Here is a 27804-nt window from a genome sequence, read left to right on the forward strand (position 1 = left end):
TGGTGTATAGCTCGTAATCTCATTTATTTGCCTGGCATGTGAGAGGCTGTAGATTCAACTCCTGGCACTTAAGTACCCACTGAGGCAGAAACTGAAATTCTGGATTCAAGGCCAGCTTGGGATACATAGTGATACCCTTTTTGAAAAAAAATAAACAAAAACCAAAATCCACAAACAAAACCAAACAACAAAAGAAAGTATGAGTCTCCTGGAACTGGAGTTAGAGTTGTGAGACCCCATGTGAGTGACTATGATGAGTAAGTATGTGGTGGAGAGATGGGAGAGAGAGGTGGAGCAACCTGGGCGTCAGGAAGAGGGTGAAACTGGAGGCCCGAGGCGTCCTGATGTGAGAGGCCTGCACTACCACCTGAGGCCATGCCTGAGTCCTTGGCCCTCCCGCAGCTGGGGCCTGTGCTGATGTTGATGTAACAAGGCTTGTGTTACCACCCAAGGCCATTTGGATGTCTGTGGTCTGGGCTGCTGTCTGAAGCCATGGTGACATCCCAGGGCCTTGCTGAGCTGGCCCACCCCTCACCTGGGCAGTGAGGGAGAGCTGGCATCTGGGTGTGGGCACAGGAGAGCCGGTGGGCTAATTAACACAGCTCCCCCCAGGCTTTGAGCTGGCCTACGCCAGTATCTATCCCATCTATGAGCTGCTGGAACTTGTGTGGGGCCCAGTCCTGCAGAACCATAGCTGCAGGATCTCCCTGGCTCTGGGCAACAGGATATCCGAGAGGCGTCTGGGTGAGGGTCCAGTGTTGACGGTGTAGGAGAAGCCAGAGGCCTGGAACCAGACCAACAACTCACTGCAGTGAACATTTGTAACTAAGATGTTTGGGCAAAAGGGTAGATGGCATGACACACCGCAGCTTCCGGTGCCAGTACAACTAACAAATACGTGATGGAGAGACGGGGGAGACCGGAGGAGCAGAGTGGTCCACACACAGCGGAACTGGAGACGTGACAGCCGTGACGTGAGAGGGAGGGGCTGAGTGGACAGGAGCAGGTCATGCCCAGAGGGGTCGGCAAGATGGTTGGCTTTTTTTTTCTTTTGTGGGGAGGTTACAAGGGAGGAGGGCAGATATGGAAAGACTCGGACATGAGGGGCGTTGGGGTCCATCAGGTGAAATTCTCAAAGAATCAATTACAATTTTTTTTTAAGCACATAGCTATAACTCAGAATTTGAGAAGTAGGAGGATTTCAATTTTGAGGTTAACACTGACTGCTCTTCCAGAGGTCCTGAGTTCAATTCCCAGCAACCACATGGTGGCTCACAACCATCTGTAATGAGAGCTGGTGCCCTCTTCTGGCCTGCAAGGACTCATGCAGACAGAACACTGTATGTACAATAAGTAAATAAATCTTTAAAAAAAAAATTTTAAAAAAAGGACAAAATTGGAGAGGCAAAGTTATCATAGGACTGAAGTAAAGAAAGTGGCCAGCAAACAAACAAAAAAACAAACAAGCCAGGCAGTGGTGGCACACACCTTTAATCCCAGCACTCAGGAGGCAGAGGCAGGCGGATCTCTGTGAGTTCAAGGCCAGCCTGGTCTACAGAGCGAGATACAGGAACAAAAACTACACAGAGAAACCCTGTTTCGGGGGAAAAAAAAAAAAAAGAAAAAAAGAAATTGGCCAGCGTGGTGGGCCTTTAATCCCAGCATTTGTAAGACAGAGAGGCAGGTGGATCTCTGTGAGTTCAAGGCCAGCCTCAGCTACAAAGTGAGTTCCAGGATAGCCAAGGCTACACAGAGAAACCATTTAAAAAAACATACGAGGTTGGGGAGAAGGCTTTATGGGTAAGATGGCTTCCTCTGCCAGCATGAAGACCTGAGTTCAAAACCTCAGTAGCTATGCAAAAAGCAAAAAGCATGGCTGCATATGCTTGTAAGCCCAGAATTGGTGATAAAGATAAATGGATCCAGAGGTTGGCCAGCCACACTAGCCAAAATGTCAAGCTTCCAGTTCATTAGCAGACCCTGTCTCAAGGCTATAAGGAAGACACCAATGTCCTGCTCTGGCCTCTGCATGCATGTGGCACCTGCGTCCACACATGAATGCTTCAACCAGAGGGGAGTCGCAGGCATGCAAGAGATTAATTGACTGGTAGAGGGTTGTGCTAAGCAGGCATGCCAGTGGGTACGGAAGTGAGTTCATTATTTTAGGAGTATGGTGTGTGGGTAATTTCATGTACAAGAAAGGGCACCTGTGTTCACATGGCGGCCAAGGGAAGACATCGGCTGTCCTCCATCCTTCTTTGTGTTCCTCCTTTGAGGCAGAGTCTAACTGAATCTGAAGCTTGCACTTCTGGCATAGGCTGGAAGTCAGCAAACCCCAGTGATCCTCTTGTGCCCACCTTATTCAGTGCTGGGAATGCACCTGGCTTTGATTTTTTTTTTTTCTGAGACAGGATTTCTCTGTGTAACCCTGGCTGTCCTGGAACTCACTCTGTAGACCCGGCTGAGCTCGAACTCACAGAGATCTGCCTGGCACCTGGCTTTTTTGTAGATCCTAGGAATGAACTACAGTCTTCATGTTTGCAGAACAAACAATCTTAACTCCTTAGCCATCTCTCTAGACCAGTCAAGTGCATTAAGAATGAGACATTTAAGGCCGGGCGTTGGTGGCGCACGCCTTTAATCCCAGCACTCGGGAGGCAGAGGCAGGCGGATCTCTGTGAGTTCGAGGCCAGCCTGGGCTACCAAGTGAGCTCCAGGAAAGGCACAAAGCTACACAGAGAAACCCTGTCTCGAAAAAAAAACGGAAAAAAAAAAAAAAAAGAATGAGACATTTAGGCTGAAGAGACAGGACGTAGGCGCCATGACGTTTGATGTCTACATTCAGGACAACACAGAAGTCTAAGCGAAGGGAATAGTTGAGTTTTGGAGATGAGTTTGAGGTGCAGAGAGGACATGTTCCTGTGACATTTAGTGAGCAAACAGACACTACCTTGAACTCCAGTGAGTATCTGGGATGGAACCGACCCAAGAAGCCATCACCATGAATGTGATAACTGAAGCTTTGGGTGTGTGTGAGACCCATAAGAGAGGATGTGAGGGTCTGAGGAAATCAGGCTCGTGACGGAATTTTGGGGATGTGATTAAAGGATAAATAGATGGAGAGGGGGCGATGTGGGTCGGTGGCAGAGTGCTCACCTAGCAAACAAAAGGCCCTAGGTTTCATCAGCAGTGAAAACAAACAAAACTGAGAAATGATGATGCTCCTATGGAAGAATGGCTGAAAGGACGGGAAGAAAACCAGACTATTCCAGATCATGTAGAGCATGGCTGCAGTTCAAGATTGGACTCTTAGACTGTGCTTCACTGCCTTGCAGTCCTGTACCACATGTGTTTCTCAGGCTGGACTGCAAAATCTACCGGCCGTGTTCACTGGTTTACCCTAGCACGTTCTTCTGCATGTTATTTAGCACATGGTAGCTAGTAAAATAAAGGGGCCATGGCGGATGCTCACCAGATTGTGGAAAGTGCCTTTCCTAATGAGTAGGTTCTAAACTGCACTTCATTTCAAGCTGTGTGGCCAATGATGAATAAAAGGAGGATGGAACTTGGGACCTTGGAAGTTCTGTAACTAAGACATGGAAGTAACAACAGCTAGCCAAGACAAAAAGAATGTTCCTTTCTTTCCCCTTCCAAGTTCTTAGTGAAGGGCCGAACCCAGGATCCCAGACTTGTGTGACTAGGTAAATATTAGGAGACTAACTTCACTTTGGTACCCTCCCTCCAGTGGCCTCAAGATGGCTTCTCGGGAGACAGAGGCTTCTAAGCACCAAAGCGCCGCCCCACAGCGCAAGCCTAACATCATGGGGAAGGGAGACACTTCGGACACAACACCAGCTACCCCAACCTATCGCTCTGTCATGGAGGAGTACGGTTATGAGGTGGGCAAGGTCATCGGCCACGGCTCCTACGGAACAGTCTATGAGGCGTACTACACAAAGCAGAAAGTCCTGGTGGCTGTCAAGATCATCTCAAAGAAGAAGGCCTCCGATGACTACCTTAACAAGTTCCTACCGCGTGAGATACAGGTCAGAAAGGGAGCTGAAAGAGGGAACTGAGGCTTATTAATAAGCTCCTTGAGGTGTCTTAAGGGGAAACTATAGAAAGGGGTTGATCCAGAAACCTCCAAACCAGAACTGAAAGTCTTAAGTAGGAAAATCCTGTAATGTATATACACATAACCTCTTTCCTATGTACAAACATCCAGCCCACCATCCATGCCCGAGTTAAAATGCAAAATGGAATTTACCCAGACACCAGCTGATTCTGTTGCAAAGTTGTAAGTAGCAATGGGAGAGTAGAGAGAAGACCAGCACAGCCAGCGTTGGCCAGGCTTGACGGTTCCCTCTTTCGGGATCAGGTAATGAAAGTCTTACGGCACAAGTACCTCATCAACTTCTACCAGGCCATTGAGACCACATCCCGAGTATACATCGTTCTGGAGCTGGCTCAGGGCGGTGATGTCCTCGAATGGATCCAACGCTATGGGGCCTGCTCTGAGACGCTTGCTGGCAAGTGGTTCTCCCAGATGGCCTTGGGCATCGCCTACCTGCACAGCAAGGGCATCGTGCACCGGTGAGGAGAGTCACCGGACCGGGCTTGGGGCACTCAGGGGAGTTTTATGCATATTGCCCGTTTTCTGCCCTTTTCTCTTGACTTCTCTCAATATCTAAGTCCACTTGTTCACCGTACTGTAATCACCTGGTCAAGGACACTTGCATCCACTGTGTGGGAGCACTTTATACACAGTGGTGAACTAGTGGCCTCAGGTACCATCCTCTCTCCCTTTGGGGCTCTGTTCACAACTCCATGGCTTTGGATCTTCTTTTTTTTTTTTTTTTTTTTGAGATGGGGTTTCTCTATGTAGCCTTGGCTGTCCTGGATCTCACTCTGTAGCCCAGGCTGGCCTCGAACTCAGAGATCCACCTGCCTCTGCCTCCCAAGTGCTGGGAGCTGGGATTAAAGGCGTGCGCCGCCACCGCCCGGCCCCTCTTTAGTTCCCCCTCTTAGCCTGTCCTCAGCTCTAGACTTCTGACCCCCTCCCTTTCAGCTCCCGGTCTAATACTAAGCCCTCTCCCCAGCCTGACCCCCAGCCTTTCTGCTGCTGGTAGGGACTTAAAGTTGGAGAACCTGTTGCTGGACAAGCGGGAGAATGTGAAGATATCGGACTTTGGCTTCGCCAAGATGGTGCCTTCTAGCCAGCCTGTGCGTAGTAGCTCTTCCTACCGCCAAATGAGCTGTCTTTCCCACCTCAGCCAGACCTACTGTGGCAGCTTTGCCTACGCCTGCCCCGAGATCTTGCTAGGCCTGCCCTATAGCCCTTTCCTGTCTGACACCTGGAGCATGGGCGTCATCCTCTACACCCTAGTGGTTGCACGTCTGCCCTTCGATGACACCAATCTCAAGAAGCTGCTGAGAGAGACCCAGAAGGAGGTCACCATCCCAGCTAACCTCAACATCTCCCAGGAGTGCAAGGTGCTGGCTCCCCCAGGAGGGCTGAGGCCTTAGGGATGACCCAGGGGGAGGGGAAGTAAATACTGAATTTAGGCCTCCCAACTCCCACCCCCCTGGGGGAGGTGTTTTTCTCAAGCTAGAGCCATCTCCAGTTCCTACCCGAAATGGCGGGGAGGGCTCAAGAGGGTCTAACCACTGAGCTCCAAACCCTGATAGTTAGGTTCCAGTAGTGAGCTCTCTGGGGCAGAAGGGATCGCGCAAAGAGCTCTTCTCGTTTCTTGCCAGGGTTCCTGTGTAAAACCAGGGCCCCAGACCCTTTCACCAGAGTAGTGTGATGGGCTCTCCTGCTTCTTCCTTAGGTCCAGCTGTTCACTGTCTGCGTGGCCCACGGGGGGAGCACGCTCAGCCAAGTCCTCTCTCTCCCCTGCCGTAGAACCTGATCCTCCAGTTGCTACGCCCAGCTAACAAGCGTGCCACTATCCTGGATGTCCTCAAGGACCCCTGGATGCTCAAGTTCCAGCCCGAGCAACCCGTGAATGAGCTCAAGCTGCTCGAGGCCATGTATCAGTCTGTCAGCGCCCCTAACCGGCACCAATCCTTGGAAATCACAACTTGATGATGGCTGAGGTGGGGGGGCCAAGGAGAAAAGCAGGAGGCTCTGGGGGGGAAATCTTTTATATAAAAATAAATCTAATTAGTTTCATCATGTAGGGTCAAAGACATTCTTTCCTCTACGGAGTCTTAGTTCTCCACGGAGAACACACTAAGGGTGGATTTCTGCCCCAAGCCTGGAACCCTCACTTTTTTTTGGGGGGAACCCTTATTCTTGACACATGTAAAAGTTAATACATTGACTTGGGAAGCTTTACTATGCCAATTACGTTTGTGGCTCTTATTTCACATTTTTGTTCTCTAATGTTCTAGCAGCAGATGGGACAAGGAGGGAAAAGCCTGGGCTGTTCTGCTGGATGCTGGCTCTGCCCATTTACATGTTCAAAGCATTGTTCTTTCTGTTGTGTGTCTGCTCCCAACTTGGATAAGTTTTCACTGGAAAGAGGAACGAGCAAAGGAGCAGGACAGCCTGTTTCTCGATGTTCACACTGTCTGCCGACATGATACGCGGAAACGTCAGGGCTTACTTAGTGTCTGGGTGCGTGGCGCTTTCCTCCTGAAACACTTCAACCACTCCTGAAAGAATGCTGGGGTCCCAGGGCTCTTAGATACTGAAGTAACAGAGTTCAAGCCCAGCCTCATGAACTGTGGGTTCTGGATAAAGGAGAGCTAGTTACCCCTGCAGAAGAAAATTGAGGCATGACTGAGCCAAGCAACGAGAAAGACTCACATTGGCTCCTCATATCTGATTTCCTCTCTTCTCCCGCCCCTCCCTTCCTCCTCCAAGTATCCTAGAACTCCCTCTGTAGCTCAGACTGGCCTTAAGCTCATGATCCTCCTGCCGTAGCCTCCAGAGCGCTGGGATTACAGGCCTGTCCCACCATGTCTGGCTATCAACATGTTTCTAAGCTAATTTTCCCTCCTCCTACTTTGTTTGTTTGTTTTGAGACACGGGGTATACCTGTGCAGCCCTGGCTGGTCTGAACTCAGAGATCTGCCTGCCATTGTCTTCTTGAGTGCTGAGGTTAAAAGCATGTGCCACCACACCTGGTATTGATGGCAATTTCTTTCTTTCTCTCTCTCTCTCTCTCTCTCTCTCTCTCTCTCTCTCTCTCTCTCTCTCTCTCTCTCTCTCTCTCTCTTTTTCTTTCTTTCTTCCCCCCCACAAGGTTTCCCTGTGTAGTTTTGGTGCCTGTCCTGGATCTCACTCTGTAGACCAGGCTGGCCCCGAACTCACAGAGATCCGCCTGCCTCTGCCTCCGGAGCTTTGGGATTAAAAGTGTGCACCACCACCACCTGGCCAATGGCAATGTCTTAACCTCAGGCACTAGGCAACTCTGTGACAAGTGAAACGGAAAGGTAGCAGAACACAGTCGGAGATGTCGGAAACGGCCATTCATTTCCTCGGCTCCCTTTCTTCTCTCATTACTTGTCACTGCTGAAAACAAGGCTCTAAGAAGCAGCAGGAAGAACTCCAGGTACAGACCAGACCTGCAGACATGAGGGATCCATCTACCCAGTTTTACTGGAGACAAGAATCAGTCTTCCGCTACCAAAAAGAAGGGAGCCCAGGGCCCCTTCTGCAGCAAGATCTGTCTTCAAAGTTCAGCCAAAGAGGGGAGAACGTGGGCCCTTCTGTCACACTGCCACCTCAGCAGGAAAGCCCCAAGCCACGCTCCGGTAGCGCTCAGCGTTTTGCACCCCAGGATGCAGCAGGAAGACACCCCAGACTCTCAGGACACCCCGCCTGCCAATTGTGCTTCTTTGTCTTCGTCCTTTCTGGAAGCTTGGGGAAGAAGGAAGTATTAAAGGCGTCGAACTTCCACCCAGCTCCTGCTCTGACACCTACAGCCGCTGAATGGTCCCTCTCCAGCAAACACAAGGCAAAAGACGCGCTCCTTGTGCCTGATGCCGCCCATTCCCACAGCAGCCCAGCACCAGCGGGAAAACCGAACACTAGCACGTGCATTTGCATCCCGAAATGAGGATCCACAGCGTGCCGAGGGGAGCACAGGCTGGATTCGGGTTTCAGTCCCCATTCCCTTTCAGTCCGATGCTGTAATGCAGTCAGCAGTCTGGATACCCGAAGCAGCAGCAGCTTCTGCCTGGCTCCTCTGGGACTCGAGGATAATACAGATAGTACTAAGAAGACAGTAACCTTCCCAACTATCTGCCCCACCCCGTCAAGTCTTTAACGAAGTGTTCTGGGTACCGGCCCTGCAGGCAGACCTGTGTAAGGTACACGAGACAATCCGACCAGGGGTTCTTCCTCCTCGCTGCCCACGCTTCACACTCCTGAGTTAATTCCTCTTGCTCCAGCTCCTCTAGATCTTGCAGCGGTTCATCCTGGACACAGGATGACAGGACCGGCCAAGACAAAGAAAACAACCAGTCCCCGAAGAGCACGCTTTGGAAATTCCCTCCCAAGGTTGTTCCAAGAGTCTCTCTGTGTTCCCTTCTGAGCGGTCCATGACTTTTTCCAATATTCTCTGACCTCCTCACCCAGTCTCCTCATCCACACCATCTCCAGAACCCATAGGGCAAGGAGTGGCATCTGATACGTGCCGGGCCAGCTCCCGTTGTCCTGCCATGTCACCCAGCAGTTCCTCTACCTTGTCAATGTCATGAAGAACAAGATACACTGCCAAGGAATCAGGGGGCACCCTCCCTCCAGCTCCAACCCCCCCACCCCCCCACCCCCCCGCCACCCAACCATCATTGGCTTTCTCATCTCACACAAATGAAGCCTTTCCATCCTATGGCCTCACACTGGATTTCACGCTCCTTCCCAAAAGCTTTAAAAAACAAATGGATTGTTCTCACCCAGAATGCCCTGGCCAGCAAGAGGATCTTTCATGAAGAAAGTAACGAGGTAGTCTAACCATCAGATATATTATTCTATTGGAGAAGCTTTAGAAATCCCAGGTAAGGGCTGGAGAGAAGACGCAGTGAAAAGGATGCAAGTTTGGTTCCCAGGACCCACATGAGGCAGCTCACAGCCGCCTGTTAACTCCGGCTCCAGAGGATCCAACACCTTCCTCTGGTTTCTGTGGACACCCGCACACACACTGCATAAACACACATAGACATGCCCATATACACATAAATAAAAAAAAATCTTAAAAAACAAAAACAAAAACCGAGCTGGAGAGATGGCTCAGCAGTTAAGAGCACTGGCTGTTCTTCCAGAGGTCCTGAGTTTGATTCCCAGCAACCACATGGTGGTTTCCAACCATCTGGAATGAGATCTGGTGCCCTCTTCTGGCCTGCAGGCCCATATGCAGACAGAGGACTGTATATAATAAATAATAAATCTTAAAAAAAAAAAAACACAAAACACCTCAGAAGACAAAGAGGCAGGCAGATCTCTGTCAGTTTGAGGTTGGACTGGTCTACATAGAAAGTTCTATGACAGTCAGGGCTACATAGTCCCTGTCTCAAGAAAAAAACAAAACAACCCCCCCCACACACACACATAGCACTCAAACAAAACAAAAGCAAAAACAAAAAGAAAAGAAAGTCTTGCAAAGAACCCATTGGTTCCCAACACCCACATCTGACAAGTCGAGACCACCTGTCACTCCAGCGCCAGGGGATCTAATAGCCTCTTTTGGTCTATGTGAGCACCTGCACTCATGTGGACATACCTCCCCCACCACACACACACACTGAATATGTATGTAATCTTTTTTTTTTTTTTTTTGTTTTTTTTGTTTTTTTGTTTTTTTGAGACAGGGTTTCTCTGTGTAGTTTTGGTGCCTGTCCTAGAACACACTTTGTAAACCAGGCTGGCCTTGACCTGCCTGCCTCTGCCTCCCAAATACTGGGATTAAAGGCATGAGCCGCCACCACCCAGCAGTATGTAATCTTAAAAATAAATTCAAAGTATCGACACAAGCCACACTCCTAGTGCCCAGGTCCCCTTCTGCACTGGTGGTGGCATTCTCAATGGCCTCTGGCTGAACGTCCAGGGCGGACAGCCTCCCATCAGTTTGTGCCAGCTTCTGTTCTAACCTTTTCTTTCTCCACAAAGCCTGCAGGGTGGCCGATGCAGCCCACACCGTGAACACCAGAGTCAGAAGTACCCGCTTCCCCCTGGACCATCCCCAGCACGCTTCTTCTTCATTACTTTGCTCATTCTTGGTCTCATGCTCTCTGGCTGTTTATCGCTCCTGTTGAATCCTCTGTTCCAGAAATCCCTGTTTGATCAGAAGCTCTTCTGTCTTCTTCAGTTTCGATACTGCTTCTTCAGGAGTTAGACTCCTCTCTTCCCTCAAGAGTCCGATGGAGCAGACCTATATTGTGTGTGTGGGGGGGGGAAGTATTAGCCACCAATCAGTGAATACACAGTATATGCTAGGCATTACCACGACTGCTCATCTCTAAACGATTCTCTACAATGAATGTATCAGTATCACTCAACAAATGTGATAACAAGCACGAAGATGTAAACTTTTTTTTTTTTTTTTTTGTCTAGAGTCATAAGTAGTAGGTTGAGTAAATTAAGTAGTAGTCAAAGCATTGTGCTGGGTAAGATGGAGCAAACCTACAATCCCGGTACTTGGGAGGCTGAGGCAGGAAACTGCTGCAAGTTTGAGGCCAGCCTGAACTGCACGAGTTCAAGTCAACCGAGGCTGTATAACAAGACCCTGTCTCAAAATGCAGAACAAAGCTAAGAAGTGCAATCAGACTCCAGAGCCCATGTTCTTTTGCTCTTTTTTTTTTAAAATCTTATTTTTAATTTTCTGTGCATTGGTGTTTTGCCTGCATATATGTCTATGTAAAGGTGTCAGGTCCCCTGGAACTGGAGTTGTGAGCTGCCATGTGGGTGCTGGGAATTGAACCCGGGTCCCCTGGAAAAGCAGCCAGTGCTCTTAACCACTGAGCCATCTCTCCAGCCACTCTTCTGCTCTTCTGAGCTTCATTTCAAGCCACATTTTATGACCGTTGTCCCACTTGTTATCTTAGATATCCAAGGTCCTGCTCTACGTGCTCAAAGTAAAGGATGCACAAGGGGCCGGGGCGCCAGCAAGAGAGTGTGACTTCAATTCTTCCTCCATTTTCTACAGTTGAATGATAACCTTTGCAACTAAAAATCTCCGCTTGCTTAAAATCCTCCCATTCATTGCCGAGAGGATAAAAATGAAAATCCTTCTGGAATATACAAGGTCTTTGATATCTGTTGACCTCACCATCAATGCTTTTACATCCTGTCCTTTTTTACACCCTTACATCCCACAATCTCAAAACGGCCAGAAGTTCTATTTTCACTCAACTATTGTACTCCTGCTTCTGGAAGGTTCCTTCCTTCGGCGCTGCACCTGGCAAACGGTTAGCCTTTCTGAACACTGTGTCCAGAGCTTCCTTTTCTGCTGTCCTGGGCTTGTCAGGGTCCTCTCCATCACCGAGTTGCCACACTATACTGCCAACGACAGGCACACCCACACCACCAAATATGAGTTTAAAGGAGATCGTCTTTCTTCTTCACTTCAGACCTCTTTTGTTCATACCAAGTAAGCTACAATACTTTAGAAAAGACTGGAAGCAGTCACTGGAAATCAACTCCTCCAACCCTGTGCCCAGGGAGCTAACAATTACCACAACTTCTGCTCACATCCCCACTCAGTCGGGTTCAAGGCAGGCTGGGGCAAGGCGGTTGGCCAAGGTTGACCTTCTGGCACCAAAGAATGTCGGGTTTTCTGGTCGGCCTGTCTCCTGGTCCTCTTCCCCTCTGGCCAGCACCTCCCGGCGGCCCAGTCTCTCCCCGGCTCACCCCTCCCGAAAAGTCGGCCAGCCCATTCCTTGCCACTTCACCTTCCCCGCTTTCCTCCGAGACTATCTTCAAACTGAGACCGACCTTGGCCAATCCATCCAGGGCATAGCCGTGACATCATCAACAGGCGCGACCCGGACCACGGCGGGACAAGGCTAGAGCTTGGTCGGTTCACTCCTCTTTGAGTAGCCGCCTAAAAAGGCCGGCCCCAACCTTATTCCCAACTAGTGTTAGTTTTATTCCCTACAAGGACGTGTGACGCAGTGGAAGACGTTGGAGGGGGACTCGGGATGCAGTGTAATCTCGTTCACACTCTCTCTGGTCCTGACGCTCCAGAGCCGCCAAACCCAGTCTACACGTTAGAAAAATGGAAACAACCCATACTGTGGTTGTAAAAACCTGACCGTCACACACGGAAACTTTAATAAATTACAAATGCATCTGATAAGGCTTTCTTGATCTCTTTTCAGTTTTACACCTCAGATGAGTCTTATCCACAGGGTTAGACCTCAGGGTCCAGCCTGGGCCTTTGCAAATGTCTCTAATCCTTGAGTTAATGTTTGCAGACTCATTCCGTTCTGGATGTGAATGCAGGTAACGCCTGGAACAAAAAGAAGTCACATTTACCAGCCTTTCAAGACTCCTCGTTATTACTCTCATCTGCCTGCCATACATTATCCACCCTACATTTATTTCCCTACATCCTCCTAAGAACCCTTTCTCCTCCCCCGCCCCTCCCACCCCCGTGACTCAGTACCAAGTTTGCCCACATCTATGATATTCCGCTTCTCATCATCAAAGAAGACCATCTGAGAGTAAGGAACTCCAGTCTTGTGGCGTAACCTGTGAAAGACAGGGCAGGGGTAACCCAGCTGCAAGCTGGCTACCCGACCCCGCCTGCGCTACTCCCGCTCCCACGCTTAGCTGTCTGCCTACCTCTCAAAGTGTGCGACTTTGCTACCTGGATAGATTTCCCGGTGAACAAAATATTTGACAAGGTCAAAGAGCTCCAGTAGTTGGTTGGCCCCTTCGATCTCACCGGTCCTGGAAAAAAAAAAGTGCGATGAGTGGCGTTAGGAGAGTGTTAGAGATGCGGGGTATATGGGGGTAGAGGGACCGATTTGCTCACTGTTACTCAATACCAGGGATTCTGAAATAGCTGGCGCTGAGCCAATGTTTAATCATTTAAAAGAACAGAAAGCACAGGATAGAAAAGCAACGAAAGACTTGGACATTTGCACCTCCTCACTTTGGTGCCCAGAGAGTGACATGCAACTTCCTTGTGCGTGGAGATGCGTCAGCAGGACTGTTTGTCACTTTTCTTACCGTGAGGCAGCCGCGACCGGCACGCCAAGGCTCTGCAACCGTTCCAAGACATCCGGCACCTCCGGGTACAGTCGGATGTTCTGGCCCCGCCTATCCCGCACAGTTCCATCGCTGGAGAGGGTGACACACGCTCAGCTCCCGCCAAGTCCCTCCTGACCCCATACCTTCCTGTTGTCTCACCTGCTCTTGTGGAACGGGGGGTCTACGTGTGTATCGACCCAGAAAGGCCAGAGCGTGTAATCTGCGAGAGGAAGGAGGGAGAAGGTTCGATCTGGAGCAGCGCAGACCCTCAGCCGCCGCCGGGAGCGGAAAAGGGAAGCGCCGCACGCAACTCTGCCTGCTGTTCCTCACCCAGGTCAAACACCGCAAGCTTTGGCAGCGGCGTCATGATCCCCTCGCAAACGCAAACTCGGCGCCGAGAGCACCCCAGCTCTATGGTGGCCAAGCGGGCCGTGGGCGCGCCACAGAGGAGCGGAGACGCTCGGGTGCCTAGAGCGTCGCCGCCCGACAGCGCAAGAGCGCCTTCGGAGGCTCCGGCGGGAGATAACCTGCAGCGGGCGACCACGCCTCTCTCCGAGGAAGGGGCCGCAAAACGTGTCTACACCACCCAACTCGCCACTTTGCACCACAGAAGCCACGGAAGCTTTCTGTTTTGCACCTTTATCTTAGAATTGAGACCTCATCAGTTTATTACCCTTCGCTTTGTCTTCACATCAGCATCTTGATAGTATAAAAACCAGCCTTCAGCAACAGTGAAAGCAGAGAACGTAGCAGCATCCGCACCCTGTGATGTGTGCCTTAACCTCAGCTACACAGGAGGCCTAGCCAGGGAGTTACTTGTACCTAGGAATTGAGATCACCGAGGGCAACGAAAATCCAGTCTCACAAAAGGGGTGGAGGATGTGTGTAAAACCTGAGATGTTCTCCAAGCTAGCTTGAAGGTCCAGCAGGGCCGCACAGGGAGATGTCTTCCCTAGGTTTCTACCATCCTCATCAATAGGATGCTGCTATTCCCATCAATACTGTGAAGAAAATGAAGCCTTGAGTTTTGTCTCTAATAAGTTTCTAAAAATAAAACATGGTTTTACATGATACGTTTTGCTGTTTGAGACAGACGTCAGGGCTGGCTTGAACTCCTGCCTCGACCTCCCAAATACTGGTTTTACAGGTATCAAAATGCCAGGCTTTCATGTAACACTTTATATTACAGCACATGTTCATTTCAGTAAGCAGACATACATGTACATACATACAAAGGTATGTGCAATGTGTAAATGTTCCATCATGGCTTCCTTTTTTTTTTTTTTTTTCAAAACAGGGTTTCTCTGTGTAGCTTTGTGCCTTTCCTGAAACTCAATCTGTAGCCCAGGCTGGCCTCGAACTCACAGAGATCCACCTGCCTCTGCCTCCCGAGTGCTGGGATGAAAGGCGTGCGCCACCACCACCCTGCTCCTTTTTGTTTTTCAAGACAGGGTTTCTCTGTGTAGCCCTGGCTGTTCTGGAACTAGCTCTGTAGACCAACCTGGCCTTGAACTCAGAACTGCACCTGAGTCTGCCTCCAGAGTGCCAAGGAGTGCACCATCACCACCCAGCTTGCTCTAGAATTCTTGCTTCTCATGCCTCAGCCTCCCAAGTGCTTACAGACCTCAACCACCACACCTAGCTACCATGGCTTACGTCAAGTTACCAAGAGAGCCACATAACATGGAGCCGGGGAGAGTGACAGTACTTGGCACTCACGAGCTAGTAAGAGCTGACTGCAGAGCAATACAGGGCGGGCTTTCCTAGTCTAATGGTCCTTCTACGGGGCGAGGACCAAACACCATCTGAGCTTCTTTCTCAGGTGGAGCGCAAAGCAGACTGAGCTGGCATTTAGAACTTTGAAGAAATGTTTCCCCTGGGTTCAGCATGCCGATCTTCACAAGAGATGACAACACCCCCACCCAGGGTCACTTGGGATAATGGGGTAAAATGTTTTTCAGTTGAAAAGCTAGGCTGAAGCCAGGTGATGGGGCATGCCTGTAATCCCACCTACTCAGGAGGCTAAGGCAAGAGAATCAAAAATTCAAGTTTAAACTGGGTGTGGTGGAGGTCATCCTGGTTACATGGTGAGTTCCGGGACAGCCAGAGCTATATAGAGACTGTGTCTCAAAAAGATCAAGAGTTCAAGGACAGCCTGGGATATCTATTAAAAAAAACCTGTTTCAAAATAAAGAGTATGGCAGACTGATAGCACAAGCCTTTAATCCTAGCACTCTGAAGGCAGACAGGTGGATCCATGTGAGTTTGAGGCCAACAAATTCTTGCCCAGCTGGGGCTACAGTTAGGACCCTGCCTCTTCTCAAAACAAACCTAAGAACAGCACCCTTCCACGGTCCTGCTTCTACTGGCTACCACTGTGCCCAATTTTTATTTCAGTCATATGTGGCAAGAAGAAAGATTCCAGGAGGCAAGGAAACCTTTTATTGACAACCAAGGACACAGCCATTGAGAGGGAAGCACACGGGACTGCAGACTAAAACCCAACGGCCAGCAATGGCCATTTGGGCCAGGAACACTGCCCCCTGGGGTCCTCACATTCTCCCACCAGTAGACACACAAGACCGGGCATCCAAGGGAGGGGGCAGTAGTTCTGGTGTCCCAGAGAGTGAGAAGACATGTGATGCTTCATTAGGAGCCACAGGGCAAGGAGGGTCATCACTGCCCAAGAGCACCTCCTCCTCTGAGAGCCAAGACCAGGTGGAGGACCGACCCGCCTAGAATCTTGTAATCAGCGGCTGTCTTCTCATCATTCCTGCAGGGAGAAAAAAGCACGAGAAATATCACCTACAACAGGCATCTGTAACCTGGGTTTTGTGGATCTCCTTGGGAGGCCTGAGAAATTGGATGAGAAAAACATTCCTTCTTTATTTCTATTAATTCCTAAGTGTAATTAGTATTTAATTTCTGAACATAGACAAAAGAGACCCATGGTGTTAACAATATGGTAACTTACACAATAGAAATTAAATATTTTTAAATTACATTATAACTGTTTGCAGGTATCTTGAAAAATTAAAAAAAAAAAAAAAAAAAAAAAAAGCAGCTATCAGCCCCATCATTAGACCTTACAGTAGATATTAATAAAGAGGGCTGGAAAGATGGCTCAGCAGTTAAAAGCTCAAACCACTCGTGCAGAGGACCTATGCTCAGATTCCAGCACCCACTTCAGGAGGCTCACAATCCTGTGTAACTACAGCTCCGGGGGCCTGACAGCTCTAGGCACCTGCACTCCAGTGCACAGACCTATAAATACACACGGAACTAAGCACAACACATTTTAAAAACATAGTGATAAAGAAGCACATATATTGCAATTCTATAAATTTGTTTTAGTAGCTTGATAACTGTTTCCACATTAGTTTATAATTCAATATATTTTACTCTATGTCTGGAATATTCTATGCCTTCTCTTATTCTAGAAGATTCCATCTGCTTCACCCAATTGTCAAAGACTGAAAGCAGGGACACACTGAAGTAGAGACAGGCCCGACACACCTCCAGCCTGCGGCCTCATCTTCACACAAGACTGCCGTGCCCCACGTCCCACCCAAACTCACATCTGTTTGCCACTGTAGATGAGCCGCTGCTGTTGTGGGGGGATCCCCTCTTTCTCTTCCACACGCTCCTTGATTCTCTCCACCTTTAGAGGAACAGAGGCCAGAGGCTGCTTAGAATTTCAGAAATAGTAAGAACAAAGGCTGTGTAGAAATCACGAGAACAAAAGGACCAAGGTCCCAGGCACACAGAGACACAAAGGAAGGGGGAAGACATGCTGAGCATACCTTGTCTGTGGGTTCAATGTCAATCTCAATCTCCTTTCCGGTCAGCGTCTAAAACAGACAAAGATTTCATAAATCCCACAGCCCAAAACCAATTGTCTTCTGTGGTAGACTGAATGAGAATAGCCCTCATGGGCTCATGTTTGCCTACTTGGTCCAGAGTTGATGGAACTGTTTGGGAAGGACTAGGAGGCGTGGCCTTGTTGGAGAAAGTGTGTCACTGAGGGTGAACTTTGAAGTTTCAAAAGCTCAAGCCACTCCCAGTTGGTGCTCTTGTGTTCTCTTTTTCTGCCTCATGCTTGTAGATCGAGGTGTGAGCTCTCAGCTTCTGCTCTAGCAACATGCCTGACTATCTGCTGCCATGATGGTCATGGACTCACCCTCTGAAACAATTGAATGTAATTGGCCCCCACAAGCTCATAGGGAGTGATACTATTAGGAGGTGTGGCCTTGTTGGAGGAAGTGTGTCACTGTGGAAGCAGGCTTTGAGGTCTTACATATGTTCAAGCCATGCTCAATGTCTCAGTTCACTTCCTGTTGCCTGTGGAACAAATGTAGCTTCTTCTCCACTCTCAGCTCCTTCTCCAGCACCATGTCTGCCTGTGCGGTGTCATGTCCCACCACGATGACAATGGACTAAACCTCTGGAACTGTAGGTCATTCAATTAAATGTTTTCTTTATAAGAGCTGCTGTGGGGGCTGGAGAGATGGCTCAGAGGTTAAGAGCATTGGCTGCTCTACCAGGGGTCCTGAGTTCAATTCCCAGCAACCACATGGTGGCTTACAACCATCTGCAATGAGATCTGGTGCCCTCTTCTGACACACAAGCATACACGCAGGCAGAACATTGTATACATAATGAATAAATAAATCTTGAAAAAAAAAAAAAAGAGTTGCTGTGGTCATGGTGTCTCTTCACAGTGATAGAAAAGACATCTTCTAAGTACACCATCTTATCTGTCTCCAGGGTACTCTCTTCTGAGAGATGTGTATTCTCGGCAATAGTATCTGGAGGAATCAGAAAGCCTGCACCACAGCTGTGGCATCAGGCAGTCTGAGTAAGACAGGATTCTGTGAACCATTTGATTTTCTTAATGCCACAAGTCACCGCCTTCTGATCTTCACCCACAACCCCAAATCAGCAGGACCATCAGGAATTCTTTGGATGATATAGCAATGACAAGTTACCTAAGTAAAGCAGTCCTGTAAGTCAGAAAGACTTTATTCCAGTACAGAAATCACTTTTAGATGATGCAAAGGGCACAAGAAATCACTGCCAACTAGGTTTTTTTGTTTTTTGTTTTTAATGCTATAGTTCAACATTATATTCTTTCCTATGTGTTCTAGAATTCTACCTAAATCCTAAACTATAACCAAAATTTCTTGATTTCCACTGGCTAAAACCAGATAACCAAATATAAATAATATCTGTGTACAAATTATAAACGTGTGTTTCATACAACCTAATCGCCTCTGTTTTGTTTTGACTAGGTGGCCTGGGCTGGTCCAGCCTAACTGCTGCAGTTATAGGTGGGTGCCACTATGGCTCTTTGTATTTGCCCTTACAGATGGATCTGAAGAGTCTGCAGCAATCCTGACCACAGATACCATGTCTGGCCTAGGTTAGGGGTAGTCTATTGTCCTCAATGTTCTCCTGTCAGACTTCAAGGATCTCTACTTCCCTTGGGCCAGCGAGAGGGCTCAATGAGTAGAGGCACTTGTGGCCACACCAAATGACCTGAGTTCACCTCGTGGGTTCCACATGGGAGGATACAACACCAATTCCTGCAGGCTGTCTTCTGACCTCCCTGTGTCCACACAAATATACATTCATACACACACAGTACATATTTGATATCCTCCTGTCTCTACCTCCTAAGTATTAGAATTTGAGGTGTATTCTATTACCATTGCTTTATTTATTTTAGTTTTAATTCTTTTAACTTTTCAACCATCTCTCCGGACCCTTCCACCACTAGACTTTCTAAGAGCCCTTGCTCAGCTGGATACAGTGGCACACATCTATTATCCCAGCATTCCAGGGGACGGAGGCTAATAAATGTGAGGTCAGCCCGGGACACATAGTAAGTTCCAATCTCAAAAACAGAAAATTAGTGCTGGGGATGTAGCGCTGTTGGTAGAGTGCTTGCCCATGACACCCTGGGCTCGGTCACATAAACTGTATAAACTGGACGCAGCAGGGCACCTGCAATCCCAGCACTTGGGAGGTAGAGACAGGAAGATAAGGAGTTCAAGATCATCCTTGGCTACCTACAGGTCAAGGCTAGCCTGAAATAATTGAGATCCTGTCTTAATGAAACAAAAAAATTAAATGCAATAATCCCTCACATGACAAAATAAGGTTTGTAATTCTGTGTTGTCCATAAGTCATTTTGTTTTATTTATCTTAATGCTTCAAATGCAAAGACTAAAGAATTTCATTTCTAGGTCATTAGCTTAGAAGAAGCTGGCCTTCCCCACCCCACCCCCCATCTTTAATCCCAGCACCCAGGAGGCGGAGGCAGACAGATCTCTGAGTTGGAGGCCAGCCTGGTCTAAAGAGTGAGTTCCAGGATAGCCAGGGCTACACAGAGAAACGCTGTCTTAATATGCACCCTGGGGGGTGGAGGGGACAGGACCTGAGAAGAAGCTGCCCCATGAGCCAGTAAGACAGCTCAGTAGCTAACAGTGCTCAGCACACAAGCCTCATGGCCTGACTCTACTCCCTGGAATCACGTGAAGGTGAGAAAAGAGCCAACTCAACAAAGTTGTCCTTTGACTTCCACATATGCCTGTGGCATATGCAGGCACACATATCATTCCTCCCCACCTCAAAAATGAACAGTAAAATACAGGGGCTGGAGAGACGGCTCAGTAGTTAAGAGCACTGACAGCTCTTCCAGAGGACCAGGGTTCAATTCCCAGCACCCACATGGCTGCTCACAGCTGTCTATTAATTCCAATTCCAAGGGACCAATGACAAAACACCATGCACATAAAATAAAATATAAATAAAAAATAAAACCTTTTTGGGAAGTCAGTGCTCTCCTTCCACTATGAAGTCCAGATTTCAGGCTTGGTGGCAAGGCCTTTACCACTGAGCCACCTCTAGCCCACAATGTGTCCTTATTTAAAGAATATATAATTACTTATCATTTTCTAGATGCTCACACATGTACACACACAGACAAAAAAAGAAACAGACCCCTCACAATAAGGACTCTAAGAAGTGGGAGACAGATGGGGGAAGATGCACTGGGCTTTGTTTTTTAGACAGGGTCTCACTACACGGCCCTGACTAGCCTGGAACTCACTCATCAGACTGGCCCTGGACTCAGAGATCTGCCTGCCTCCATCTCCAGAGGACTGAACTACCAGCCGGACTTTATTTATTTATTTTAAATAAAGCCCCCCATTCCACCCCTTTCCTGTTTAAGACAAGTCCTTGCTATCTGCCCAGGCTGAACTTAAACACTTCTAGACTCAGATTCTCTTGCCTTAGCTTCCCAAGTAGCTGAGTCTCCAGGTTCAAGCTACCCCACCACACAGGCTCTTGTTTCTAGACTTTTCTTTTCTCCTCTCTCCTCTCCCTCCTGCCCCCTCCCAGCACGTTAGGGAAGGGCTCCATTGAGTTATATCCTTGGGCTTCTTTTCTACTCGTAAAAAAAAAAAGAATTTTTTGGGGGGTTGGGGGGACAGGGTTCTACTACGTGGCCTGATCCAGCCTCAGACTTCTGCCTCTGTCTTCTGAGTGCTGGCCAAATTATTTATTTATTTTTTGTTTTGTTTTGGTTTTTCAAGACAGGGTTTCTCTGTGTAGCTTTGTGCCTTTCCTGGATCTCGCTCTGTAGACCAGGCTGGCCTTGAACTCACAAAGACCCACCTGGCTCTGCCTCCCAGTGATGGGATTAAAGGTATGCGCCATCACCGCCTGGCTAAATCATTATTAAAATCATTCTACGTGTCTAAGTGCTTTGCTTTTATGTTTATAAGTGTACCTAGTGCGTGTCTGGTGCCTGTGGAGGCCAAAACAGAACACTGGATCTCTTGGAACTTGAGTTATAGATGGCTGTAAGCTGCCAACATGGGTGCTGGGAACCAAACCCAAGTCCTCGGCAAGAGCAGCCAGTGCTCTAACCACCAAGCTCTCTCTCCAATGGCCCCTCCTTTCTTTAGTGCTTTGCCATGGGTGTCAGGCAGGAGTTCCAGACAGTGGTGAGCTGCCAGGTGGGTGCTGGGAATCGAACCTGGGTCCTCTGGAAGAGCAGCCAGAGCTCTTAACCGCCACCTCTCCAGTCCTCTCCAACCCTTTTTCCCAAGGCTCTAAGTTTCAGAGGTTGGTCTTGAGCTAACACTGTGCCTGAACTGGGCTCCTCTTCCTTCAGTCTTCTGAGGACTCACTCAGGGTTACAGACCTGCACTATCAGACTTAGCTTCCCAGCTCGGTTTTAAAATTCAAATTTCAATTAAATATAATTCAACTTTAAACCCCTCAGTCTCCCCAGTCACACTTCCTGTACACACTAGCTGCTTCTATTTGGAAACAGCTCAAACATTCTTGCTAATAGATGAAGCAGCAGAATTAAAATGACTTCATTTTGTAGCTTCTAGTGAAATCCTAGATAGACCACATAAAGAACAATCTAGCCTCTAGGTCTGTCTACCAACGGATAGAAGACGGAGAATAAAGTGAAGTATACTGAGAGACAGCCTGTGAACCAGATGAACAACGGAACAATGGGTCATCGGCCACAGCAAGACATCGTGTAACTTTGTTGCTTTTTGAGACAGGATCTGGACTCTTTATGTACATCAGGCTAGCCTTGAACTCGGGAGAAAAAAGGCATGTGCTAGCATGCCCACCAGTCATTTAAACTTTTTTTCTGCGTGGTAATTCTTTTTACAAATAATGTATGCTATGCTTTCTGGGCTTTATTTTTTAAAAAAAATCAGGGAGGAGAAGTCTTAGTTTTAAGTATAAGAATGTCTGTGTGATAATTTGAGGTGATTTGGGTCTATGGGTATATAATACAGGATTTTGCTTTTTGTAATAAGACAGGATGTTATGTATTCTAGGCTGTGCTATGACCCTGAACCTTTTATTTATCTTTTAATTTTATTTAATTTTATTTTTTTTTTATAATTTGAGGATAATTTTACTGATGTTTAAAAGAAAAAACCCAGGCAGGTAAGCTGTAAGCTCAGCGGCTGCTTGAAGGACTCCAGAGAAGGGGACCGTGCTGTCCGTGAGGAGCCAGGTGGCAGAAGGCCGAGACAGCGAGAGAAAGATCCAGAAGTCCAGGAAAGCACGCCGAGGCTACAGCCAGACTCTCAAAGAGAGACAGAAAAGAAAAAGAGAAGTCACACTTTTCTGAGTCCCAGTGACTCAGGGTTTGTTGTAATGTACTGCCAAACTTCTGACTTTCCTTGCCTCTCCCTCCCCAAGCGCCAGGATTACAGACAGGTGGTGCCACAGCCATGTGGGTTTGGTTTTCTGTACAGGTTTTAAATTGTCAGTAATGAAAATTATTTTATCATAATTAGATTCACACACATTTTTTTTGTTTTGTTGGTTTGTTTTTTGGTTTTTCGAGACAGGGTCTCTCTGTGTAGTTTTGGTGCCTGTCCTGGATCTCGCTCTGTAGACCAGGCTGGCCTTGAACTCACAGAGATCCGCCTGGCTCTGCCTCCCAAGTGCTGGGATTCAGGTGTGCGCCTCCACGGCCGCCCAGCACTCACACACACATTTTGAGACAGTCTCACTACTGGCCGAGGTGAGCAGCCATGTCAGGCTTTCTACACAGGTGCTGGGATTTGAGCCCACGCTTGCCAGGCAAGTGCTCGTCCCCACTGAGCTGAGTCCCCAGGCCTAAAAGACCTGACACAAGATTATCATCCTGTGGTGATGATCGAGCCACACTCTATGGATTGGAGGGGTTTGTTTGTAGTTTTGAGATAAGGCCTCACTATGTAATCAAAGCAACTGGAATGTTCATCTACTTACTGCAGGTGGGGAGGTAAAACAGTAGACTCCCTGGAAGGCAGTCTGAGAGTTCTTCTCAAGTTACAGATAACAACTACATGACTTAGTAAATCCCAGTCCAAGGTATCCAAAAACAAAAAACGAAAGAAAGAAGAAAACATCTGTCCACAAAAAGACTTGTATCAACAATGTGGATCACACAGTGATACTGCCCTACCCACCCCCCCCCCCACCCCCCCCCCACCCCGCCCCACAAGACTGCATTATTGAAGACACTGGCCATCACACCTGGCTTTGGCTTTATATATTTCCCTCAAGTGTACAGTCTTGTACCATGTAGAGCAGTGTTTCTCAACCCATGGAGCTAGACCCTCTGGGGGTCAAATGACCCTTTCACAGGGGTTACCTGTGAGCATCAGAAAACACAGATTCCTATCAGTGGCAAAATTAGTTATGCAGTAGCAATAAAAATAATTTTATGGTGGGAGGGTCATCACAACATGAAGAACTGTATTTTTGTTTTGTTTTTCAAGACAGGGTTTCTCTGTGTAGCCTTGGCTGTCTTGGAACTCACTTTGTAGCCCAGGCTGGCCTTAAACTCACAGAGATCCACCTGCCTCTGCCTCCTGAGTGCTGGATTAAAGACGTGGACCACCACCACCTGGTAAGGAACTGTATCAAAGGGTCAAAGCATTAGGTAGGTTGACAAGTACTGCTTTACAGAAAGCATGGTAGAAGGAAAACTTGGAGGCATCACAGAAACCAGATCTGAATGGGAAGAAAAGCAAAGCAGAAATTGATTTCATACAAAAATAAAAACCCACAAAAAAAAATGTGACTCAAGAATTGTGTTCTAGCCGGGCAGTGGTGGTGTACGCCTTTAGTCCCAGGACTGAGGAGGCAGGAGCAGGCGGATCTCTATGAGTTTGAGGCTAGCCTGGTCTACAGAGTTAGTTCCAGGACAGCCAGGGCCACACAGAGATTTCCTGTCTTGAAAAACAAGCAAACAGAAAGAATTATGTGCTAGATACCTGGCAGACCAACAGGATTAACACATGATCCAGGCAATGGGAAGGTAACTTACAGTAGAAAATGTGCATTTTATTTTAGGACCACGGAAATGAGTGAAGTAACAGATTTCACTCAGAAATGGTCTGGGCTAGGGATATAGCATACACAACGCCCTATCTTATCTCAAACCAAACCAAACCAGAAAGGACATAATTGAGAAGGAGAAAGGAGTGCAGAAAGATAGACAAGCTATCAGCAATATAGAGAAACAGCTGAAAAATGAATAATCTACAAAGAACCCTACTAAAAGCTGTAAGTCCTACAGAAGCAGCTAAATATTGCTTTCATAAACTTGATACATAAAGAAACAGCAAACAAGCCGGGCGGTGGTGGCGGCGCACGCCTTTAATCCCAGCACTCGGGAGGCAGAGCCAGGCGGATCTCTGTGAGTTCGAGGCCAGCCTGGGCTACCAAGTGAGTTCCAGGAAAGGCGCAAAGCTACACAGAGAAACCCTGTCTCGAAAAACCAAAAAAAAAAAAAAAGAAACAGCAAACAAAGATGGAGGACAGAGGGACTGACATTAGACAGAGGCGGGGCTAACGAGATGGCTCAACAGTCAAGAGTACTTTTTCAAGGGTCCTGGATTCGGTTCCCAGGACCCAAATGGTGGTTCACGACCATGTGTAACTCCAATTCCAGGGAATTCAGTGTCCTTTTCTGGTCTCTTTGGCACCAGGCACACAGTGGTGAACAAACACACAAGCAGACCAAGCACCATGTACACAGACATGATAGAAAGTTATTTTTTAAAACTAGGCAGATGTTGCAGACAAGGAGGACGGTGATGTACGTCTATAACCTTAGTCCTTGGAGGTTAAGGCAAGAGGAATGTGAACTGGGGAGCAGCCTGGGTCGGGGCTACCAACACCTTGTCTGAGCCAGCAATTAGGAGGCTAAGACTGGAGGATCTCCACAAGTTTGAGACCAGCCTAGGCTACCCTAGTAATAAAACACACACCACCACCATCATTACAGATCTACTGAGCAGGGACTGTCATTTAGCAACATCCTTAGGGGATTCTTAGCATCCATTAAGTCTGAGAAGCATACCTGGAATAAACACAGTATTATTTAAATTGTTAGATCTCAACCCACAGTTAACAAAAACAACCTAAAATGGTTTGCTCACACGAGAGCATATCAAATAGTAAACTCTATGGGTCACTAGGTAAAATCTCTTAGTATAGGTTAACTTATTCAACTTTTAAAAAGATTTATCTTATTTTTATGTGTATTGGCAGTTTGCTTGCATGTATGTCAGCGCAAGATGCACACGCAGTAACTGAGGAGGCCAGAAGAGAGCATGGGATCCCCTGGAACTGGAGCTACAGACAGTTAGTCAGCTGCTGTGTGCGGCTGGGAATCAAAGCTGGGTCGAGAGAAGAGCAGTCAGTAGTCTTAACCACTGAGCCATCTCTCCAGTCCTAAATTGTTTTAAAAAAACACTAACAAAGTAGGGAAATAACCGCTCCTTGGGTGCAGGTGGTGATGAGAAAGCACAGCCCTCGTCCGTTACTGTGTCTCAAACACTGGACAGCAAGCCACATTAAGGAATACATGTACTGGGGCTGGAGAGGTGGCTCAGCTCTTGCAGAAGACCTGGATTCCATTCCTGGAAACCACATGGCGGCTCACAATCACCTGTAACTCCAGTTCCAGGGGACCCAACATCCTCTCTGGATTCTTGGGGCACTAAACAGACATAACACACTGACAAACATTCAGGCAAAACACCCCCCCACACAAAACAAAGGTCCCCCTCCCCAGATAAATCCACATGAACTGGTAACACATGTGTAACAAAAAATGAAACCCACCAGTACACCCTCTTTCATCTAGCAAAGCATAAGCACATATATTCTCTAACTTTAAACCATTAATCAACGTCTATACTTTGTGGTGTTGAGAATCAAATGAAAGGCTTCACAGATGCTAGGCAAGTAGTCTAGTACTCAGATCCCGGCCTTCTCTTCTTGTCTTTCCTTCCAGTTTTTGTTCTGTTTGAGACAGGGTCTCTAGATATAGCCCAAACTGGCCTCAAACTCCAGCCTCAGTCTCCTGAGTCCTGGAACTGCAGACATCAACCATCACTAATATTTCTGGTTTGTTTGTTTGTTTGTTTGTTTTTAAAAGGCAGGGTTTCTCTGTGTAGCTCTGGCTGTCCTGGAACTCACTCTGTAGACCAGGCTGAAACTCACAGAGATCTGCCTGCCTCTGCCTCCCAGGTGCTGGAATTAAAAGGCGTATACCACCATCACCTGGCTAATAATTTCTATTTTTGAAACTGTTTGCAGAAGGGGGCTATTTGAGGAGGAAAGGGGCCAGTTCGTGGGAGATAAAAGAAGGTAATGATGCAGGGTAAATATGAGCAAAGCACAATGATACACATACATGGGGAAAAAAACTCACAATGAGACCTATTATTGTACACTCTAAAAACAACAAAAATAAACAAAATGGTGCTTAAGACTCAAAGACCTACTAATGCATAGATTACCAATCAATTTTTGAAAAACATTTATCATCAATCTGCTCTCTGGCTTCAATCCTTAATTAAAGAAGTTACTGGAAGGTTAACAACAGCTAACATATACAGTAACTGAAGACTTAGAGAGCTATTAAGAGGTCAAACTAATGTCAGGCTGCATCAACTGTCAGTTTTGTGTCTGTCTAAACGTACAAAGGTAAAAACAGCAGAAAAGTCGATAAGGGTTTAAAACTGATGAACTTAAGGAGTTGAAGGAGACACAGTTCCAGGAACCAATGCGCCGGTAAGTAGCCGGCTTCAGCCAAAGCAGAGAGGCTGGTTCTTAACGTCCAGCTCAGACAAGAAGATGCCAAGTGGTCACCCTAGCGTAACTACTGAAAAAGAGGTGAGACACTAACCTTGGCAACCACCAGCCAAGGCTCACAGTCGAGCTGCTGAGAGCCCTCACTTCCCAGACTAATGCTTCAGCGCTGTGCTTTGGAGGCAGCCTATGTTAGGGCCTGGGAGAGCATGCAACCCAGGCATGAAGAATGGGGGACAAAGCTTTTCCCAAAAATTTTGGAATGAGGAGTCAAGCGGCTGCCAGGCCTTCTCTATGACTACAAGGGCTCGAATGCAGTGAGACCAGGACGAACGCTGCCTCCATTTAGGTCACAGCACAGACCGGGCAAGGATGTAGGGGAGGCAAACACCCGAGGTCCTCCGGCGGGACCGGCCCAAAGCCTCCCGGGGTCCCCCTAGTTCCCATCACGCCTCGCGCAGGGCCCCGAGGGTGTCAGCCCTCCAAGTCCAGGAGAGGCGTGATTTTCTTTTCCCGCCTCTCCCCGAAGGCGCAGCGGCCAGCCCAGCACCACTGGGTCTTGGCAAAGCCCGGTGACGCTCCCACCTTCACTTTAATTAGCATCTTCCTCCCAGGTTGGGGCTGCAGGCGGCTAGGGTGCTGCTTCTCTCGCTGTGGTCGCCGCGGCCGCTTCCCAGCACGCCACGGCAAGGGACACTTCTGCTTCCGGGTCACTCTCCCGACCCACCCTCTCCTCTTCCCACCCGGTTCCCGAAAGGCTCGGGAATGCCCTCGTGTTTCGTGTCGTTGTAGAGTAAAAGGCAAGCCGGCTTAGGAACAGAACAGACGACGTCCTGAGACCCCCCAGCCCGCGTGCTCAGGAACTGGGGTTAGCGGCCAGGGGCAGCAGAACAAACCACTTTTCCCATCATGCCAGGAGGCAGCTCCGACCTTTGCATCCTAGGAGTTGTAGTCCC

At 48.1% G+C, this 27804-nt stretch overlaps 3 protein-coding genes across 4 annotated transcripts; 1 reads left to right on the forward strand and 2 right to left on the reverse strand.

The window, feature by feature from the left end:
- The first annotated feature begins 3626 nt into the window (after positions 1-3626).
- Positions 3627-6178, forward strand: Tssk4 (testis specific serine kinase 4). 2 transcript variants are annotated; one of them, XM_042284899.2, is made up of 4 exons: positions 3627-4046; positions 4379-4593; positions 5130-5493; positions 5906-6178. In XM_042284899.2, exons 1-4 carry the CDS (start codon positions 3756-3758, stop codon positions 6086-6088), a joined length of 1053 nt encoding a protein of 350 aa, XP_042140833.1. In that variant the 5' UTR covers positions 3627-3755; the 3' UTR covers positions 6089-6178. The 2 variants fall into 2 exon arrangements, with proteins under 2 accessions (XP_042140833.1, XP_006988603.1); XM_006988541.4 differs by having other exon boundaries at positions 3629-4046; positions 5100-5493.
- A 6063-nt stretch (positions 6179-12241) lies between these two features.
- Mdp1 (magnesium dependent phosphatase 1) lies at positions 12242-13692 on the reverse strand. Its single transcript, XM_006988545.4, has 6 exons — positions 13535-13692; positions 13364-13424; positions 13184-13294; positions 12794-12901; positions 12615-12700; positions 12242-12458 (listed from the first exon to the last, which is right to left on the reverse strand). Exons 1-6 carry the CDS (start codon positions 13569-13571, stop codon positions 12367-12369), a joined length of 495 nt encoding a protein of 164 aa, XP_006988607.1. The 5' UTR covers positions 13572-13692; the 3' UTR covers positions 12242-12366.
- A 1931-nt stretch (positions 13693-15623) lies between these two features.
- Nedd8 (NEDD8 ubiquitin like modifier) lies at positions 15624-27658 on the reverse strand. Its single transcript, XM_006988544.4, has 4 exons — positions 27434-27658; positions 17008-17055; positions 16783-16865; positions 15624-15977 (listed from the first exon to the last, which is right to left on the reverse strand). Exons 1-4 carry the CDS (start codon positions 27449-27451, stop codon positions 15881-15883), a joined length of 246 nt encoding a protein of 81 aa, XP_006988606.1. The 5' UTR covers positions 27452-27658; the 3' UTR covers positions 15624-15880.
- Positions 27659-27804: the final 146 nt, after the last annotated feature.

This window comes from Peromyscus maniculatus, chromosome 9 (genome assembly GCF_049852395.1).
Source record: "Peromyscus maniculatus bairdii isolate BWxNUB_F1_BW_parent chromosome 9, HU_Pman_BW_mat_3.1, whole genome shotgun sequence".
NCBI classification, from domain to species: domain Eukaryota; kingdom Metazoa; phylum Chordata; class Mammalia; order Rodentia; family Cricetidae; genus Peromyscus; species Peromyscus maniculatus.

What these genes read in the sequence shown, in the direction of transcription:
- Mdp1 (XM_006988545.4), bottom strand. Translation starts at nt 13,571, where the DNA reads ATGACGCCGCTGCCAAAGCTTGCGGTGTTTGACCTGG. An exon ending in CCGGTCGCGGCTGCCTCACG is followed by an intron (nt 12,902 to 13,183) that starts GTAAGAAAAGTG and finishes TTTTTTTTCCAG; the next exon opens with GACCGGTGAGATCGAAGGGG. An exon ending in CATAGATGTGGGCAAACTTG is followed by an intron (nt 12,459 to 12,614) that starts GTACTGAGTCAC and finishes TTTTTGTTCCAG; the next exon opens with GCGTTACCTGCATTCACATC.
- Nedd8 (XM_006988544.4), bottom strand. An exon ending in ACATTGAACCCACAGACAAG is followed by an intron (nt 16,866 to 17,007) that starts GTATGCTCAGCA and finishes GTTCCTCTAAAG; the next exon opens with GTGGAGAGAATCAAGGAGCG. An exon ending in ATCTACAGTGGCAAACAGAT is followed by an intron (nt 15,978 to 16,782) that starts GTGAGTTTGGGT and finishes TTCTCCCTGCAG; the next exon opens with GAATGATGAGAAGACAGCCG.
- Tssk4 (XM_006988541.4), top strand. Translation starts at nt 3,756, where the DNA reads ATGGCTTCTCGGGAGACAGAGGCTTCTAAGCACCAAAGCGCCGCCCCA. An exon ending in TCCTACCGCGTGAGATACAG is followed by an intron (nt 4,047 to 4,378) that starts GTCAGAAAGGGA and finishes TTTCGGGATCAG; the next exon opens with GTAATGAAAGTCTTACGGCA. An exon ending in ACATCTCCCAGGAGTGCAAG is followed by an intron (nt 5,494 to 5,905) that starts GTGCTGGCTCCC and finishes CCCCTGCCGTAG; the next exon opens with AACCTGATCCTCCAGTTGCT.